Genomic DNA, 16,777 nt, shown 5'->3' with positions numbered 1-16,777 from the left:
CTCCCCCCGGGCTGGGGCGACTGGGCAGAGCCCGGGAAGGGAACTCATGTCTCGGAGAAGGTCCTCCACCCCGCAGCGCAGGCCGGGGAAGCCCAGCCCGATGCGCTTCAGCCGCCTGCAGGAGAAGGAGGAGCTGCAGCAGCTCAACGACCGCCTGGCCGCCTACATCGAGCGGATCCACTGCCTCGAGAATGAGAACCAAAAGCTGGTGCGGAACCTGGAAGACTCGCGGGAGGCGGACAGCTCGGGCTTCCGGCACACCCGCTCCCTCTTCGAGAGCGAGCTAGCCGATGCCAGGGGGCTGCTGGACCGCACGGCCAACCAGCGGGCTCGACTGCAGGTGGAGCTGGGCACAGTCACCGAGGAGCACCGCCACTTACAGGAGAGGTGAGGAAGACGGTGCAATCAGGTCCCTCAGTTCCCCCCTCGCCCCCACCCCATTACCCCCTTTGCCCCCACCCCATTACCCCCCTCGCCCCACCCCATTACCCCACTCGCCCCCACCACCATTACCCCCTTGCCCCACCCCATTACCCCCTCGCCCCACCCCATTATGCCCCTCGCCCCACCCCATTATGCCCCTCGCCCCCACCCCATTACCCCCCTCGCCCCCCACCCCATTACCCCCTCGCCCCCACCCCATTACCCCCTCGCCCCCACCCCATTACCCCCCTCGACCCAACCCCGTGACCCCCTCGCCCCCGCCCCGTGACCCCCCTCGCCCCCGCCCCATTACCCCCCTCGCCCCCACCCCGTTACCCGCCCGGCCCCCACCCCGTTACCTGCCCGGCCCCCACCCCGTTACCCGCCTGGCCCCCACCCCGTGATCCCCCTCGCCACCGCCCCGTGACCCGACTGGTCCCACCCCGTTACCCCCCTCGCCCCCGCCCTGTGACCCCCCCTCGCCCCCGCCCCGTGGCCCCCCTCGCCCCCGCCCCGTGGCCCCCCTCGCCCCCGCCCCGTGGCCCCCCTCGCCCCCGCCCCGTGGCCCCCCTCGCCCCCGCCCCGTGGCCCCCCTCGCCCCCGCCCCGTGACCCCCCTCGACTCCGCCCCGTGACCCCCTCGCCCCCGCCCCGTGACCCCCCTCGCCCCTGCCCCGTGACCCCCCTGGCCCCCGCCCCGTGACCCCCCTGGCCCCCGCCCCGTGACCCCCCCTGGCCCCCGCCCCGTGACCCCCCTGGCCCCGCCCCGTGACCCCCCTGGCCCCCCCCCCGTGCCCCCCCTGGCCCCCGCCCCGTCACCCCCCTGGCCCCCGCCCCGTGACCCCCCTCGCCCCCGCCCCGTGACCCCCCTGGCCCCCGCCCCGTGACCCCCCTGGCCCCCGCCCCGTGACCCCCCTGGCCCCCGCCCCGTGACCCCCCTGGCCCCGCCCCGTGACCCCCCTGGCCCCCGCCCCGTGACCCCCCTGGCCCCCGCCCCGTGACCCCCCTGGCCCCCGCCCCGTGACCCCCCTGGCCCCCGGCCCCGTGACCCCCCTGGCCCCCGCCCCCGTGACCCCCCTGGCCCCCGCCCCCGTGACCCCCCTGGCCCCCGCCCCCGTGACCCCCCTGGCCCCCGCCCCCGTGACCCCCCCCTGGCCCCCACCCCCGTGACCCCCCCCTGGCCCCCACCCCCGTGACCCCCCCCTGGCCCCCACCCCCGTGACCCCCCCTGGCCCCCACCCCCCTGACCCCCCCTGGCCCCCACCCCCGTGACCCCCCCTGGCCCCCACCCCCGTGACCCCCCCTGGCCCCCACCCCCGTGACCCCCCCTGGCCCCCACCCCCGTGACCCCCCTGGCCCCCACCCCCGTGACCCCCCCTGGCCCCCACCCCCGTGACCCCCCCTGGCCCCCACCCCCGTGACCCCCCCTGGCCCCCACCCCCGTGACCCCCCCTGGCCCCCACCCCCGTGACCCCCCCTGGCCCCCACCCCCGTGACCCCCCCGGCCCCCACCCCCGTGACCCCCCCGGCCCCCACCCCCGTGACCCCCCCTGGCCCCCACCCCCGTGACCCCCCCTGGCCCCCACCCCCGTGACCCCCCCTGGCCCCCACCCCCCTGGCCCCCACCCCCGTGGCCCCCCTGGCCCCCACCCCCATTACCCCCTTTCGTCCTCGTCCCCATCCCCCATCCCCATTTCTTCCCCAGCCCCCCGCCCCCAACTCCCAGCCCCCATCTCCCATCCTAACGCCCCCTCATCCCTCTTCTCTTTAAAATTAACGTGCAGCTTCTGTTGGAAGTTAGGAAGGCAAATGTAATGTTTTTTTTTATAAATTTAGAGTACCCAATTCATTTTTTCCAATTAAGGGGCAATTTAGTGTGGCCAATCCACCTACCCTGCACATTTTTGGGTTGTGGGGGCGAAACCCACGCAAACACGGGGAGAATGTGCAAACTCCACACGGACAGTGACCCAGAGCCGGGATCGAACCTGGGACCTCAGCGCCGTGAGGCCGCTGTGCTAACCACTGCACCACCGTGCTGCCCATGTTAGCATGCATGTCGAGAGGGCTAGAATACAAGAGCAGGGATGTACTTCTGAGGCTGTATAAGTCTCTGGTCAGACTCCATTTGGAGTATTGTGAGCAGTTTTGGCCAATATCTAAGGAAGGATGTGCTGGCCTTGGAAAGGGTCCAGAGGAGGTTCACAAGAACAATCCCTGGAATGATTTGGATTTGTTTATTGTCAAGTGTACTGAGGTACAATGAAAAGTATTTTTCTGCGAGCAGTTCAACATATCATTAAGTACACGAAAAGAAAAGACATAATAGGACAACACAAGGTACGCAATGTAACTACATAGACACCGGCATTGGGTGAAGCATACAAGGGTGTAGTGTTAATCAGGTCAGCCCATAAGAGGGTTGTTTACGAGTGTGGTAACAGCGGGGAAGAAGCTGTTTTTGAGTCTGTTCGTACGTGTTCTCAGACTTTTGTATCTCCTGCCCGATGGAAGAAGTTGGAAGAGTGAGCAAGCCGGGTGGGAGGAAGAGAGGTTTAGGACTTTGGGTCTGTACATATTGGAGTTTAGAAGGGTGAGGGGGGATCTTATTGAAACTTACAGGATACTGAGAGGCCTGGATAGAGTGGATGTGGAGAGCATGTTTCCACTAATAGGAAAAACTAGAACCCGAAGGCACAACCTCAGATTGAAGGGATGATCCTTTACAACACAGATGAGGAGGAAATTCATCAGCCAGAGGGTAGTGAATCTGTGGAACTCTTTGTCACAGAAGACTGTAGAGGCCAAGTAATTTGTCTATCTCTGTCTTCAAGACAGAAATAAATAGGTTCCGGATTAATAAGAGGATCGGAGGTTATGGGGAGAAGACTGGAGAATGGGAATGAGAAACATATCGGCCATGATTAAATGGTGGAGCAGACCTAATGGGCCAAATGGCATAATTCTGTTCCTGTGTCTTATGGTCTTACTGTCCTACCGATCATTTCCACCACATACGAACCAGGCCCTGATTTTGATATGATCTGTCATGAAGCCAAAATTCTTGCCAAGAACCAGGTCGTCATCTTAAAATGACCTGTCACCTACTCGTAAAAGATGCTGCTTTCTCTGGGAGGGCTGTCATGCCACCACCCTCCCTGCCAATTTTGGGAAAACCAGTCTGATTGAGAGGCAACAACCCATAGCAATTCCGCCGGTGTGACCCCCATGGTAGCATATTATAGGACAAAAGGAAGTTGGTCAACCATAGTCATAATGGGCAGTTTGATTGCTTCTTCATGGCATTCTTGCATATTTGCACAGCCTTCCCTGCTAACCCATTCAATGCGTGGTGATGGGGGCCTGTCTTGATGTGGTGGATTCAATTTGTTTGAACAAAATGTTGGAAGTCCTTTCCTGTAAACAGGGTACATTGTCGGACACTATTACATGAGGGAGGCCATGGGTGCCGAGTATCCAGCCAAGCCAGACCTTGCCCAAGGAAGGCCTGCTATATCTGGCACATTACATTTACAATATCTTTATCTATCCTGGGCCATCAAATGGAACTGCGAGCCAGCTTCTTAATTTTTGTCAGGTCCAGATGGGCGCTGTGCAATTTCTGCAACAGCGGCTCTCTTTGTAGGGGGTGGTACGACTACTTGAGACCCCATAGTATTACTCCATCCTTGCAGGTGAGCTCTGCGAGTGAGGTAAGGCTCATCTGGTCAGGACGATTGTGGTGCCGCCCGATTAATATCATGTGCTTCACCTTGGATAAGATTGGGTCTTGCTGGGTCTAAATCCTTGTGTGTCTGGAACACATGGGCAAGGTGTAAGGATATGTGGGGTCTACACCAGGCAGTCCAAGAAGACAAGTACCCATTATCAAGGAAGTTCAGTGCCAAGGCGATTTCTTGGGGCACCGGCGGGGGCGTCAGATGTTTACGTAGGGGGAGTCAACTTAACACATCTGCATTAGAGGTTTGGGTCCCTGGCCTATGTTGGAAGACATAACTGTAAGCTGCTAACAATAGGGCCCATTGTTGCTTGTCCTCTCTAAGAAGTCCCAGTGATGGTTTGCGGTCAGTTATTATTGGAGTCACCCATGGGCATACTTTTAAAACCATAGATTACGGCAAGACCTTCCGTAAAAGAAGAAATAGATAAACACCCGGCATATTCAATACCCATGTACACATTTCTCCATTCCCGGGTTGCTGCCGGCCTATTTTCCTACCGTTCTGCCAGGAAGTCCAGGAAAGGCTGCCACCGACTAAAGAACCCCTGTACCGATCCCCTCAGGGCAAATTTCACCTTCTCCAATTTGATGAACTCCGCCATATCATTGATCCAGGCCTCCACGCTTGGGGGCCTCGCATCCTTCCATTGAAGCAAGATCCTCCGCCGGGCTACTAGGGACGCAAAGGCCAGAACACCGGCCTCTTTCGCCTCCTGCACTCCTGGCTCCACTGCAACCCGAAAAATTGCGATTCCCCAGCCTGGCTTGACCCTGGATCCTACCACCCTCGACACCGTCCTTGCTACCCCCTTCCAAAACTCCCCCAGCGCTGGGCATGCCCAGAACATATGGGCATGGTTCGCTGGGCTCCCCGAGCACCTAGCACACCTGTCTTCGCCCCTGAAAAACCTACTCATCCTCGTCCCAGTCATGTGGGCCCTGTGCAGCACCTTGAACTGTGAGGCTAAGCCTCGCACAGGAAGAGGAGGAATTCACTCCAGGCATCCGCCCACGTCCCCTCCTCAATCTCCTCACCCAGCTCCTCCTCTCATTTACCCTTCAGCTCCTCCACCGAGGCCTCATCCACCTCCTGCGTGACGTGCTACACGTCCAAAATCCTCCCCCCTCCAACCCACCCCCCCGAGTGCACCCTGTCCCGTACCCCACGTGGGGGCAGCAGAGGGAACCCCTCCACCTGCCGCCTGGCAAACGCCCTAACCTGCATGTACCTAAACATGTTCCTCGGGGGGAGCCCAAACTTCCCCTCTAACTCACCCAGGCTCGCAAACCTCCCATCCACAAACAGGTCCCTCAACCTCCTAATACCTACCCTGTGCCAGCCCAGAAAACCGCCATCGATGCTCCCTGGTACAAACCGGTGGTTCCCCCGTATCGGGGACTCCATCGAGTCCCCCACCTCCCCCCATGTCGTCTCCATTGCCCCCAAATTTGAGGGTAGCCGCCACCACTGGGCTCGTGGCATACCTCGTTGGAGGGAGCGGCAACGGCACCGTTACCAGCGCCTCCAGGCTCGTGTCCACGCAGGATGCCATCTCCATCCTCTTCCATGCTGCCCCTTTCCCGTCCATTACCCACTTATGCACCATCGCTGCGTTGGCAGCCCAATAGTACCCACAGAGGTTGGGCAACGCCAGCCCCCGCCTATCCCTGCCCCGCTCCAAAAACACCCTTCTCACCCTCAGAGTCCCATGAGCCCATACAAATCCCATAATACTCCTGTTGAACCTCCTAAAAAAGGCCTTCGGGATAAGGATGGGGAGGCACTGGAACAGGAACAAAAACCTTGGGCGCACCGCCATCTTGACAGACTGCACCCTGCCCGCCAGCGACAGTGGCAACATGTCCCTTCTTTTGAACTCCTCCTCCATTTGCTCCACCAACCTAGTGAGGTTAAGCTTGTGAAGGGCCCCCCAGCTCCTAGCCACCTGGATTCCCAGGTACTGAAAGCTCCTCCCCGCCCTTTTCAGCGGGAGCCTACCAATCCCCTCCTCTTGATCCCCCGGGTGCACGACGAACAGCTCACTCTTACCCAGGTTGAGCTTGTACCCAGAAAAGCCCCCAAATTCCCTAAGGATCTGTATCACCTCCGGCATTCCCCCCACTGGGTCCGCCACATACAGCAACAAGTCATCTGCGTATAATGACACTTGGTTCTCCTCCCCACCCCGCACCAGACCCCTCCAATCCCTCGACTCCCTCAACGCCATGGCCAGGGGCTCAATTGCCAATGCAAAGGGGACAGGGGACACCCCTGCCTCGTCCCCCGGTACAACCAAAAGTACTCCGATCTCCTCATATTCGTGACTACGCTCGCCATCGGGGCCTCATATAACAGCCTCACCCAACTGACAAACCCCTCCCCGAACCCAAACCTTTCCAGCACCTTCCACAAGTACCCCCACTCAACCATATCAAAGGCCTTCTCCGAGTCTAATGCTACCACTATCTCCGCCTCCCCTTCTACCGCCAGCATCATTATAACATTCAGAAGCCTATGTATATTGGTGTTCAGCTGCCTTCCCTTCACAAACCCTGTCTGATCCTCATGAATGACCCCCGTCACACAGTCCTCTATCCTGGTGGCCAAGATCTTTGCCAACAGCTTGGCATCCACAATTAACAACGAGATCGGCCTATATGATCCACACTGTAGGGGGTCCTTGACCCGTTTAAGGATCAAGGAAATCAGCGCCCGTGGCATAGTTGGGGGTAAAGCCCCCCCCACTTCCTTGCCTCATTAAAGGTCCTAACCAGCAGGGGGCCCAACAGGTCTGCATATAGTTTGTAAAATTCGACCGGAAACCCATCCGGCCCCGGCGCCTTCCCCGACTGCATGCTGCCTATCCCTTTGACCAGCTCCTCCAGCTTAATCGGCGCCCCCAGCCCCTCCACCTGTCCCTCCCTCCACCTTTGGAAATCTCAGCATATCTCTACCCCCCCCCCCCCCACCCCCCCACCACCACCGGAGGCTCGGACCGGTACAATTCCCCATAAAAGTCCCTGAAGACCCCATTAATGTCCACCCCCCTTCGCACCACATTGCCTCCCCTATCCGTCACTCCACCAATCTCCCTGGCCGCATCTCATTTACGTAGCTGATATGCCAGCATCCTACTCGCCTTCTCCCCATATTCGTACACCGCTCCCTATGCCTTCCTCCACTGAGCTTCCGCCTTTCCGGTGGTCAGCAAGTCGAACTTGGCCTGAAGGTTACTTCGCTCCCCTAACAGTCCCTCCTCCGGAGCCTCCGCGTATCACCTGTCCACCCTCACCATCTCCCCCACCAACCTCTCCCTCTCTCTTTGCTCTCCCCTCTCCCTATGGGCTCAGATGGAAATCAACTCCCCTCTAATCACAGCCTTCAATGCCTCCCAAACCGTCCCCACCCGGACCTCCCCATTATCATTGGCCTCCAAGTACCTCTTGATACACCCCCGAACCCGTCCGCCCACCTTCTCATCCGCCAGCAGTCCCACCTCCAAGCGCCAGAGCGGGCGCTGATCCCTCTCCTCCCCCAGCCCAAGGTCTACCCAGTGCGGGGCATGGTCCAAAATGACCATGGCCGAATACTCGGCATCCTTCACCCTCGAAATCAGCCCCCTGCTCAGGACAAAAAAATCGATCCAGGAATAGGCTTTATGCACGTGGGAGAAAAATGAATACTCCCTGGCCCTCGGCCTCACGAACCTCCAAGGATCCACCCCTCCCATCTGGTCCATAAACCCCCTCAACACCTTAGCCGCCGCGGGCCTCCTGCCCGTCCTGCACATGGATCGATCCAATGGGGGATCCAGCACTGTGTTAAAATACCCCCCCCCCCCCCCCCCCCAGGCTAGGACCCCTCCCAGCTGCGTTACTCCCTCCGTAGCACTCCCGTGAGCCAGCTAACTTCTGCTGACCCCGGCGACTCCCCCCACACCTCCGACCCCTCCCAGTGTGGGGCTACTCCTCCTCCCTCAGACCCATCAGCAGACCCTCCTCCTCCCCCTCCCGCTCTCGCGCGGGGAGAAAAGCCCGTGCTTCTCAGCGCCGACCCCGCCCCATCCACCCTCAGCGCGGGAAACAGAAGAAAAGCCCACCCTTTCCCTCTGCCTGACCCCGCCCACGCAAAAAAGACAGCACCTCACCCGCCCAACAACCAACACACAACCAGCTTAAAACTGCATAAAACAGAGACCCTTCCCATCAAAGGTTAACACAGTTATTTACAAACCCCCGACCCTCAGTCAGAGTCCGACTTCTCGGCCTGCACAAAGGCCCACGCCTCCTCCGGGGACTCAAAATAAAAGTACCGGTCCTTGAAAGTGACCCACAGAGGCGCCGGCTGTAACATGCCAAACTTCACACTCTTTCTGTGGAGCACCGCCTTCGTCCGGTTGTACCCGGCCCTCCGCTTAGCCACCTCCGCACTCCAGTCCTGGTAGATCCGCACTACCGTGTTCTCCGACTTGCTGCTCCGCTCCTTCTTGGCCCACCTAAGCACGCACTCTCGGTCAGCGAACCGGTGGAACCGCACCTGCACCGCCCGTGGCGGCTTATTCGGCTTGGGCCTCCTGGCCAGTATTCTGTGGGCCCCCACCAGCTCCAGGGGCCCCTTGAAGGACCCAGCTCCCATCAGCGAGTTCAACAAAATGACCACATAGGCCCCCAGGTCTGACCCCTCCAGCCCTCCGTGAGGCCCAGGATCCGCAAATGTTTCCGCCTCGACCGGTTCTCCATCTCCTCAAACCGCTCCTGCAACTTCTTATGGAGCGCCTCGTGCATCTCCACCTTTACCACGACAGCCGCGGCCTCATCCTCTCTTTTGGAGGCTTGTTGTCGGAGCTCCCGGATCTCCACCCCCTGGGCTGCCTGCGTCGCCAGCAGCTTGTCTGCATTTGCATTCAGCGAGTGTATCAGCTCCACTTTTAGCTCCTGAAAACATCGCCGGAGAGTCTCCTGCTGCACCTGCGCCCACTGCCTCCATTCCTCGAGGCCTCCGCCAGCCGCCATCTTGATTCTCTTCCCCCTCTTTTTCTTCGGCGCTGCCACTGCTATTTTGCTGGCCCCACTCCTGGTCAAGACCATAGACCACTGGGGATCCGCTGCCGACACCTTCCCACGTCGGGAACCGTCGAGCAAGTACCGCTGGGGGCCCTTAAAAGAGCCCAAAAGTCCGTTCCTGGCGGGAGCTGCCGAACGTGCGGCTTAGCTCCGCATAGCCGCAGCCGGAGGTCCCTCCCTGGGCTTTGATGATTGCCCTCCAACAACCACAGCATCTTCCTTTGTGCTACGTTTGAGAGTTTTGAGCCCTTGATGCTGTACTGTGTCAAATTACATTAAGCATCAGTTTATTGTGCAAGAAAATGTTGTATAGTTTAATTATCCACTTTCTTTTAACGAAGAAATGAAGCATATTCCAGATGGAAAGGTGTCCAACTTAATCATTATCTAAGTGATCAGGCAAAATAATACTGAAGTTTGCTGATATTAAATTTTATAGGCACAGCTGACCATTAAAATAGAAAAAAGCGTATGAAAATAGGTAGGTTCCCGGATTGGACAGATTAGGTGACAAATGCCATTGAATGCAGAGTAAAGCAGCATTATTATTTTATTAGATGTATAAATCTGAGCATGTGGACATCAGAGGCACATAAAATTCCAGATTCAATGCAGAGTGATAGGGTGGGGGAATAAACCTCGGCAGAGTGCTTTTTCACACGGTTGATGCAGACTCAATGGGTCGAATAACCTCCTTCTGAACCGTCGGGATTCTATGGATTCTTTGGAGCATGGAATATAAGCAATGAAACAATATGAAATTTGTGCAAGATATTAGACCAAATTTGAATGTTCTGTGCAAGTATGTATAATACAAGTATTGTTCTACTCTAACTAAATTGATTGTCTCGTCGGGTTAAAGTTGGCTTCCTATATGCTTCTTGGAAAATAAAAGTTGCTTTTTTATTCTGCATTTCATGATCTCAGAATGTCCGTGTGCTCAAGTTTCTGGAGCAGGATTTAGTCAACAATCTTCTAACTTGGTTGAGGCTCTACCACTGAGCCAGAGCTAATACTGCTTTTTAACAGAATGGGTTCCATTCATGTCACTTCAGTTTCAACTAAACTGCTTTGTTAGTTGCTGAAATTTTCATATTGCTGTGATCGTGAAGGGAGTGAAACAATAGATTGTGTTTGGCAAACTTGGGTTTGCATTCGGGATTATTGCTGCATTCGGTTCTTGGTGGCTGCAGGTTCTGTCTCCGGGGCTGTGAGCAATTTTGGATGATCAGTTTCTCGCCCAACTGAACCCTGTGGACATGAACCAAGGTAATTGTTTCAATCTTAAACTTGCATTGTTCCCAGAGGAAGTGCAACCGTTCCAAAGAAAGCTTACCCAACTGCTTCAACTAGTACAATGTAATCAAAATGCCCGATCGCCTGACAAAACATATACACCACAAGTGGAATGATTAAGTTGGACACCTTTCCATTTCCTCATTCTACTTGCACGCTCTGTAGGCTGGAGTGCTGTGCTAATGAGACGATGGAGTGTAACTGGTGCCATAATTTTCAAGCTTTATTTTTTTTAAACTGCAACACGATATTAAAACAGCAGACAACTTTTGATATAAAAGCAAAATACTGCAGACATTGGAAACCTGAAATAAAAAGAGAAAATGCTGGATAAACTCAGCATAACATATTAGTGGAAGGCACTTTGCAGTACGGCGAGATGTCTTTCGTGACTTTCCTCCGTTCAGTTTTTCCAGAGATTTGAGAACAAGCTTTCTGATGTTATGAATATGCCCAGTCTGTATTGTGAATCTGCTCTTTTCACATTCCTGAGATGTAGTGTAGAGTTGCTGGGTTATTTTCTCCATTTATTAAATTGTCAGTGTAAGCAGAGGTTTTTTTTGTATTCTCTGTTCACCCTGCCATCTAATTTGGTCACTATTATCTGACTTTTGACACAGAATATTAAGCCGGAGCACAGTCTTCCGGTGAGTTTTTTCTTAACATTGCAGTTTCTTGGCATAAAGTATGCATATCACATCATATTCACACTGCTTGCAACATCTCCAATAAGGGTAGTGGGTGGAATTTAATGTTTCCCCCCCACCCCACAGCCCCCTTAGCAAGTCGGTGATGTAAGGGCATTTAATTGGGTGGGTACCCCACCTTCGCCATGATTAAGTCTAGGATGGGAAAAGTTATGGATGACCTTCTTGCTCCACTGCCTATTGAGGCTGTAAAAGTGGACAATTAACGTCCACTTCAGGATCTAATCCCATTATTGCTGGTATTTACCCAGTTGCATGTGGGGCACTCGCCATGTGGAAGCCGAAGAAGCAAACCCACTTGCAAGGTTGCTTGCAAGCTTCCCAAGGGTTGTTGAGTGTGGGATGGGGATCTTGCATCATTGGAAAAGAGGGCCTGTTGAGAATCTTCCCCCCCACCCCCCTTTTGCCGTTAGTGCTGACCCTCCTCAATCATCACTCGCCTGGGTCCCTTGGTGATCCTGGGCCCAGGGTGGATGCATTACCAACAGCAGCCACCGACTGGTGTTGCTGAGCAAAGCATAGCTGCCAAGCTCTGATTGGCCTACAACTCTCAATGGGCAAGACTCATTGCCAAATTAAGTGCCTGATTGGCACTTAGTACTGTGGGCCTTTCCGATTGATGGCGACACAAGGTCCTTGCCTGTTTCTAGCCTGTGGATGCAAATCCCGTCAGCTCCATTGAACACTGTCCAATATGTCACTTGTGTGGTAACCTCTCCATTGGCAGCTTCCAGGATAAATATGGAAATAATTTATAACGTGGGGGGGAGGGGAAATTGACAGGGAATGCATGTAGACATAATATTATTAACCTGTTCATGAGCTTGCAAATCTCTGCACGCTACAGGTTTGCCAACTCAGCATTCAAGTTGCTGATGGGATTTTTGTCATCCATATGATTTACAGTTTGACTAACTAGAATAAACCCATATTTATGTAAGTAGCTTGTGATACGAGTTGAGTGGTGCTCCTCGAGCGATACATTTGTGCCCTCTCTGTTGGTTAGGGCATGTAACAATATCCAGTGGCACTCATTATTCCATCAGGGTTAATGCTTTCTGGCATTTTTCTGGGACGGCAGTCAAAATATTTGCTTAGGAAATTTGTATGACCCCCACCCTCTACCGCCCACCTTCCCCACCACCTCCAGTGCAGCTCCTGTTTAAACTTGTGTTTGCAGATAAAATGCCATTTTTGTACATGTGTAGATATAATTTTTTTAAAGTTCTTTTTTAAAAACAGCATCTCTCATATCTTTTGAATGACAAATCATATGTACTCTTGTTTTTTCCTTGGGCATGTTGGCACTGATTAAGCATTTGAGGCAATGGTAACAATGAGTGAAACAAATGTTAGGGGGCAGTAACAGTTCAATATGGCGCTGAAATTACAAGGTAGTCCTGACTTTTTATGAAGCACTGTCCTGACTGAACTAACAGTTCTGATCATCACAATGCGATAAAAGGATATCACAGCCATGAAGAGACATGGAATCGAGGAACCAGAATGATGGAGGAGAATATCAGATCGGAAAAGCAAAGAGACTGGGAGGTGATATGATAACTGTTGGTAGAATTGTAAAAGAACAAAGGAACATGGACATTGATAAGCTTGTCTATCTTGCCCAGACCAGTAGAACCTGGGAACATTGAACAAAGGGCAGCCCAGTGGCTAGCACCGCTGCCTCACAGATTTAATTCCAACTTTGGATGACTGCCTGTGTGGTGTTTGCAGGTTTACGCCCCCCCCCCCCCCCCCCCCCCCCCCCATGTTAGGTGGGGTTACAGGGTTAGGGCGGGGGAGTGGGCCTAAGTAGGGTGCACTTTCAGAGGATCGGTGCAGACTCGATGGGCCGAAAGGCTGCCTCCTGTACTGTAGAGGTTCCATGGATTCTATGGATTTCATTGAAAATCAATTTGTGGGAAAATATTTCAGTAATTGAGTGTCAATCATTGTGTTGCTCCCTCAGGAGATGTTGGAATCCGTTGGAATATGGATTGATTCAAAGGCAAATTTCTTTGAGAAGACAACATTTTGGGATTATAATATGAGGTGTAACAAGTTATGTGTAGCATGCTATGAAGGAAGAGGTGGCTTTGGATCTATATTTGCAAAGCTCTCTCTCACTGGGTTTTCCTTTTATTTATGTCCACGGCCATTGTAAGCTAAGTGAGATCAATTATTATGATTAGTCAGCAATTCTGTGGAAAATTAATATGGGAGCGAATTCTAGATTAAGCATTGATCTGGTCTTAGATTTCTGCTGACCGTGCTTTTTAAAGTAATTGTAAGAAGAATTGGAAAATAGGTGAGTAAGTGTGCCTTTGCTTTCTTAGTTCTTAATGTTTTTTAATGAATAAATCCAACAGGTTGCTTTTGATTTTAACTAGATCACACTTTAGAACTATTAGCTTCAGCCCAAGTAGAAATATTTTAAATGAAAATCAATTGAACTGTAAAAAATGTTATATTCCTACAGGAATGCAAGAACGGAATCTGAGTTGAAATCTGCTTTGGCCCGGATAAGAGATCTGGAAACTTCTCTGAATTCCAAAGAGGCTCAGTTGGCGACATCTCTGAGCGAGAAGAAGAGCTTGGAGAAAGAGCTCTCCGAGGTCAAAGTTCAGCTCGCAAACGTAAGCATGGCATGCCTAGCATCTTTAATCCCATTCCCTCCTCAAAAAGGAAGTTCATCCCTGTGCTATCCGTTTCATTTTCCTATAGATTAATTTGATTGCCAATGGTGTCAAAGTACAACTGCAAGATGAAATGCTCCAAAGATGTGACTTGGCGAACCGAGTACAAACGTTGCAGGAACAGCTGGATTTCCAGAAAAGCCTCCACGAGAAGGTAATGTGTCTAGCGTTTAGAGTTACAGCCAGCCCTGCTGGATCCCTTGACGGGGTGAGCTCGCATTTAGCATTGGCAATGACTATGTTTTAAAGATCTTGAAGTGATGCTAAATTACAGAGCAGCTCGAATCACTTACCTCATTGATGTTACAGAAGCACCTCAGCCAGATTTCACCCTTGTCTCTTTTACATTAGACATTCAAGCATACACCACCAGTACAAAGTGGTGAACAGATCTTTTTTTTAAATCAGAGGGTGATATTTCGAGTGACACATGGGTCCCTGCGCAGGCCAGCATTCAGTGAATGTCCGACCAGCTTGCGGCCAGATGTGGGATCAAGAGCTTGATCCTATTTTTTATTTTGTTTTGTCACCATCTGTTTCTTTTGTTGACCAGCAGCCAGCTGTTCAAAGCACCTCATAAGCTCTTTCCCAGAGTAGGGCTCTAGTGAATCTAATGGCAAAGTTTTGGGCTCAATTACTTTATTCCGCATGTCCTATGCCACCCTGTAGGGTAAAAAGGATAATTTAATTTTAGGAATGAAACTGCAATATCACTGACTGATGCTTGTTATCGAAGATAAGGGTGGCATGGTGGTGTAGTGGTTAGCACTGCTGCCTCACGATACTGAGGACCAGGGTTCAATCCCAGCCCCGGGTCACTGTCCATGTGGAGTTTGTACATTCTCCCCATGTCTGTATGGGGCTCACCCCCCACAACCCGAAGATGTGCAGGGTACGTGGATTGGCCATGCTAAATTGTCCCTTAATTGGAAATAAATAGTTGTGAACTAGATTTTTAAAAAAATACATATTATCGATAAATTTAGCAGAAATAATAGGCCCATATAAAGGAATTTAATCCAGACAAAGGGCATAGAGATGGTGAGGGAAAGTGGCAAGCTGCAATTTCAGTGATCCTAAAGATACAAGTGGGAGAGAGCAAAGATCAAAATTTAAAATAACACTGAAGTATGTATTCTCAGATCAGAAGCAATAACAATACTTGTAAAATAAACTCTCAATTTTTAAAAATTATATCCCACATAGCAATGTACAGAACATTCTTATCAATCTAATGATCATCTTTATTAGTGTCACAAGGAGGCTTACATTAACACTGCAATGAAGGTACTGTGAAAATCCCCTAGTTACCACACTATGGCACCTGTTCGGGTGCACTGAGGGAGAATTCAGAATATCCAATTTACCTAACAAGCACGTCTTTTGGGACTTGTGGGAGGAAACTGGAGCACCCGGAGGAAACCCACGCAGACATGGGAAGAACGTGCAGACTCCGTACAAACAGTGACCCAAGCCGGGAATCGAACCCGGGTCTTTGGCGCTGTGAAGCATCAATGATAACCACCGCGCTACAGTGCTACCTACATAAAAGGGCTGGGAGGGGGGGTTAATGAAAAGAGAGTTCTGCACAGAAGTTATACCACAGAGGGTAAACCAATTAGTTTGAACAGGCTGGATTTGTCTCCTCCAGAAAAGAGAAGATAATGAGGTATCCAATTGAAGCCTTAAGGATCAATAATTGATTTGATAGGGTGAACATCGAAAAAATGGGGGTGAATTTAATGTAGGTAATGAGGGTGAGAGCCCACCAGGAGGGACAGCTGCCAATCGGGCACTTAACTAGGCAATAACGGGCCCTCCCTTGGTTCAAGGAGCCCTGGGATAAAAACCCCCATCCTCAGAGCTGCCGGACAACCACTTCATTGCTCGGCAGCGCCAATAGGGAGTTGGTGGCTACTGATGGTAATGCACTCAGCCGAGGTCCAGGATGTCAGAGGGTCCCAGGTTATGAGTGAATGCTGCCGGGGGATACCCCGCCTTCCCGATGCCAGGTCTTTCGATCAGCCACTGAGTGCCTTTGAGCAAAGTAGACTACAAGCAAACCTCACAAAAGGATTGCTTTTTGGGCTTCCCACAATAACCCTCTGCTGATGTTGCGTTAATTCCAGCAGTGGTGGGAGGAGACGATTCATGGTCCACTTCCAAATTTGAGGGAGTCGCGCACCTTTTAAATTAATGCTGTTTACTTCCTAGATAATAAAAGATACTTCTCAAACAATTGTAGATATTTTCTGTCTCTGCTCCACTTCATTACTCCCTGTATATTGGTCCTTATGCTTCCAGAATGATGGATGAGCCACTCTCTCAGCCTGTCCACATTCCTGACCTGTTCTCGAATCCCTACAGTGATCCATTGAGTCAGTTGCCAAATCCTTTCTTTCTCAGTTATGGATAACCTAATCTTTCTCTCGCATTGGCATGAGATTGCAGGTAGTGTCTTGTGATGGATAGAAAGCTGGTTAAGCAGATAGCGAGCAAAAAGTTGGAATAAATAGGTATTTTTCTGATTGGCAGGCAGTGACTAGTGGGGTACCGCAGAGATCTGTGCTCAGACCAAAAATGTTCACATTATATATTAATGATTTGGACAAGTTAACAAAATGTTTTATCTCCAAATTTACAGATGATACAAAGTTGGGTGGGAGGGTGAGCTCTGAGGAGGATGCAGAGATGCTTCAGCGAGATTTAGCCAGGCTGAATGAGTGGGCACATGCATGGCAGATACTGTATAACATGGATAAATGTGACGTTATCAGCTTTGGTGTCAAAAATAGGAAGGCAGATTATTATTTGAATGGTGTAAATTGAGAAAGGTGGCTACTCAGCGTG

The 16,777-nt window shown here is 52.5% G+C and overlaps 1 protein-coding gene across 2 annotated transcripts in view; it reads left to right on the top strand.

Moving 5' to 3' along the window:
• Positions 1 to 25: 25 nt before the first annotated feature.
• The window catches only part of LOC119975008 (lamin-L(III)-like), a 114,336-nt gene continuing 97,584 nt past the window's right edge, over positions 26 to 16,777 (top strand). For both annotated transcript variants that reach the window (XM_038814451.1, XM_038814450.1), the window contains exons 1-3: positions 26 to 387; positions 13,711 to 13,867; positions 13,956 to 14,081. In XM_038814451.1, the coding sequence (XP_038670379.1) occupies positions 47 to 387; positions 13,711 to 13,867; positions 13,956 to 14,081 (624 nt within the window). In that variant the 5' untranslated portion in view covers positions 26 to 46. The remainder of the gene's footprint in view (positions 388 to 13,710; positions 13,868 to 13,955; positions 14,082 to 16,777) is intronic.

This window comes from Scyliorhinus canicula, chromosome 12, assembly GCF_902713615.1.
Source record: "Scyliorhinus canicula chromosome 12, sScyCan1.1, whole genome shotgun sequence".
In the NCBI taxonomy this organism is placed as follows: Eukaryota; Metazoa; Chordata; class Chondrichthyes; order Carcharhiniformes; family Scyliorhinidae; genus Scyliorhinus; species Scyliorhinus canicula.
Note: the sequence above shows the minus strand (reverse complement) of the source record. Positions and strands in the feature narration are given on the sequence as shown.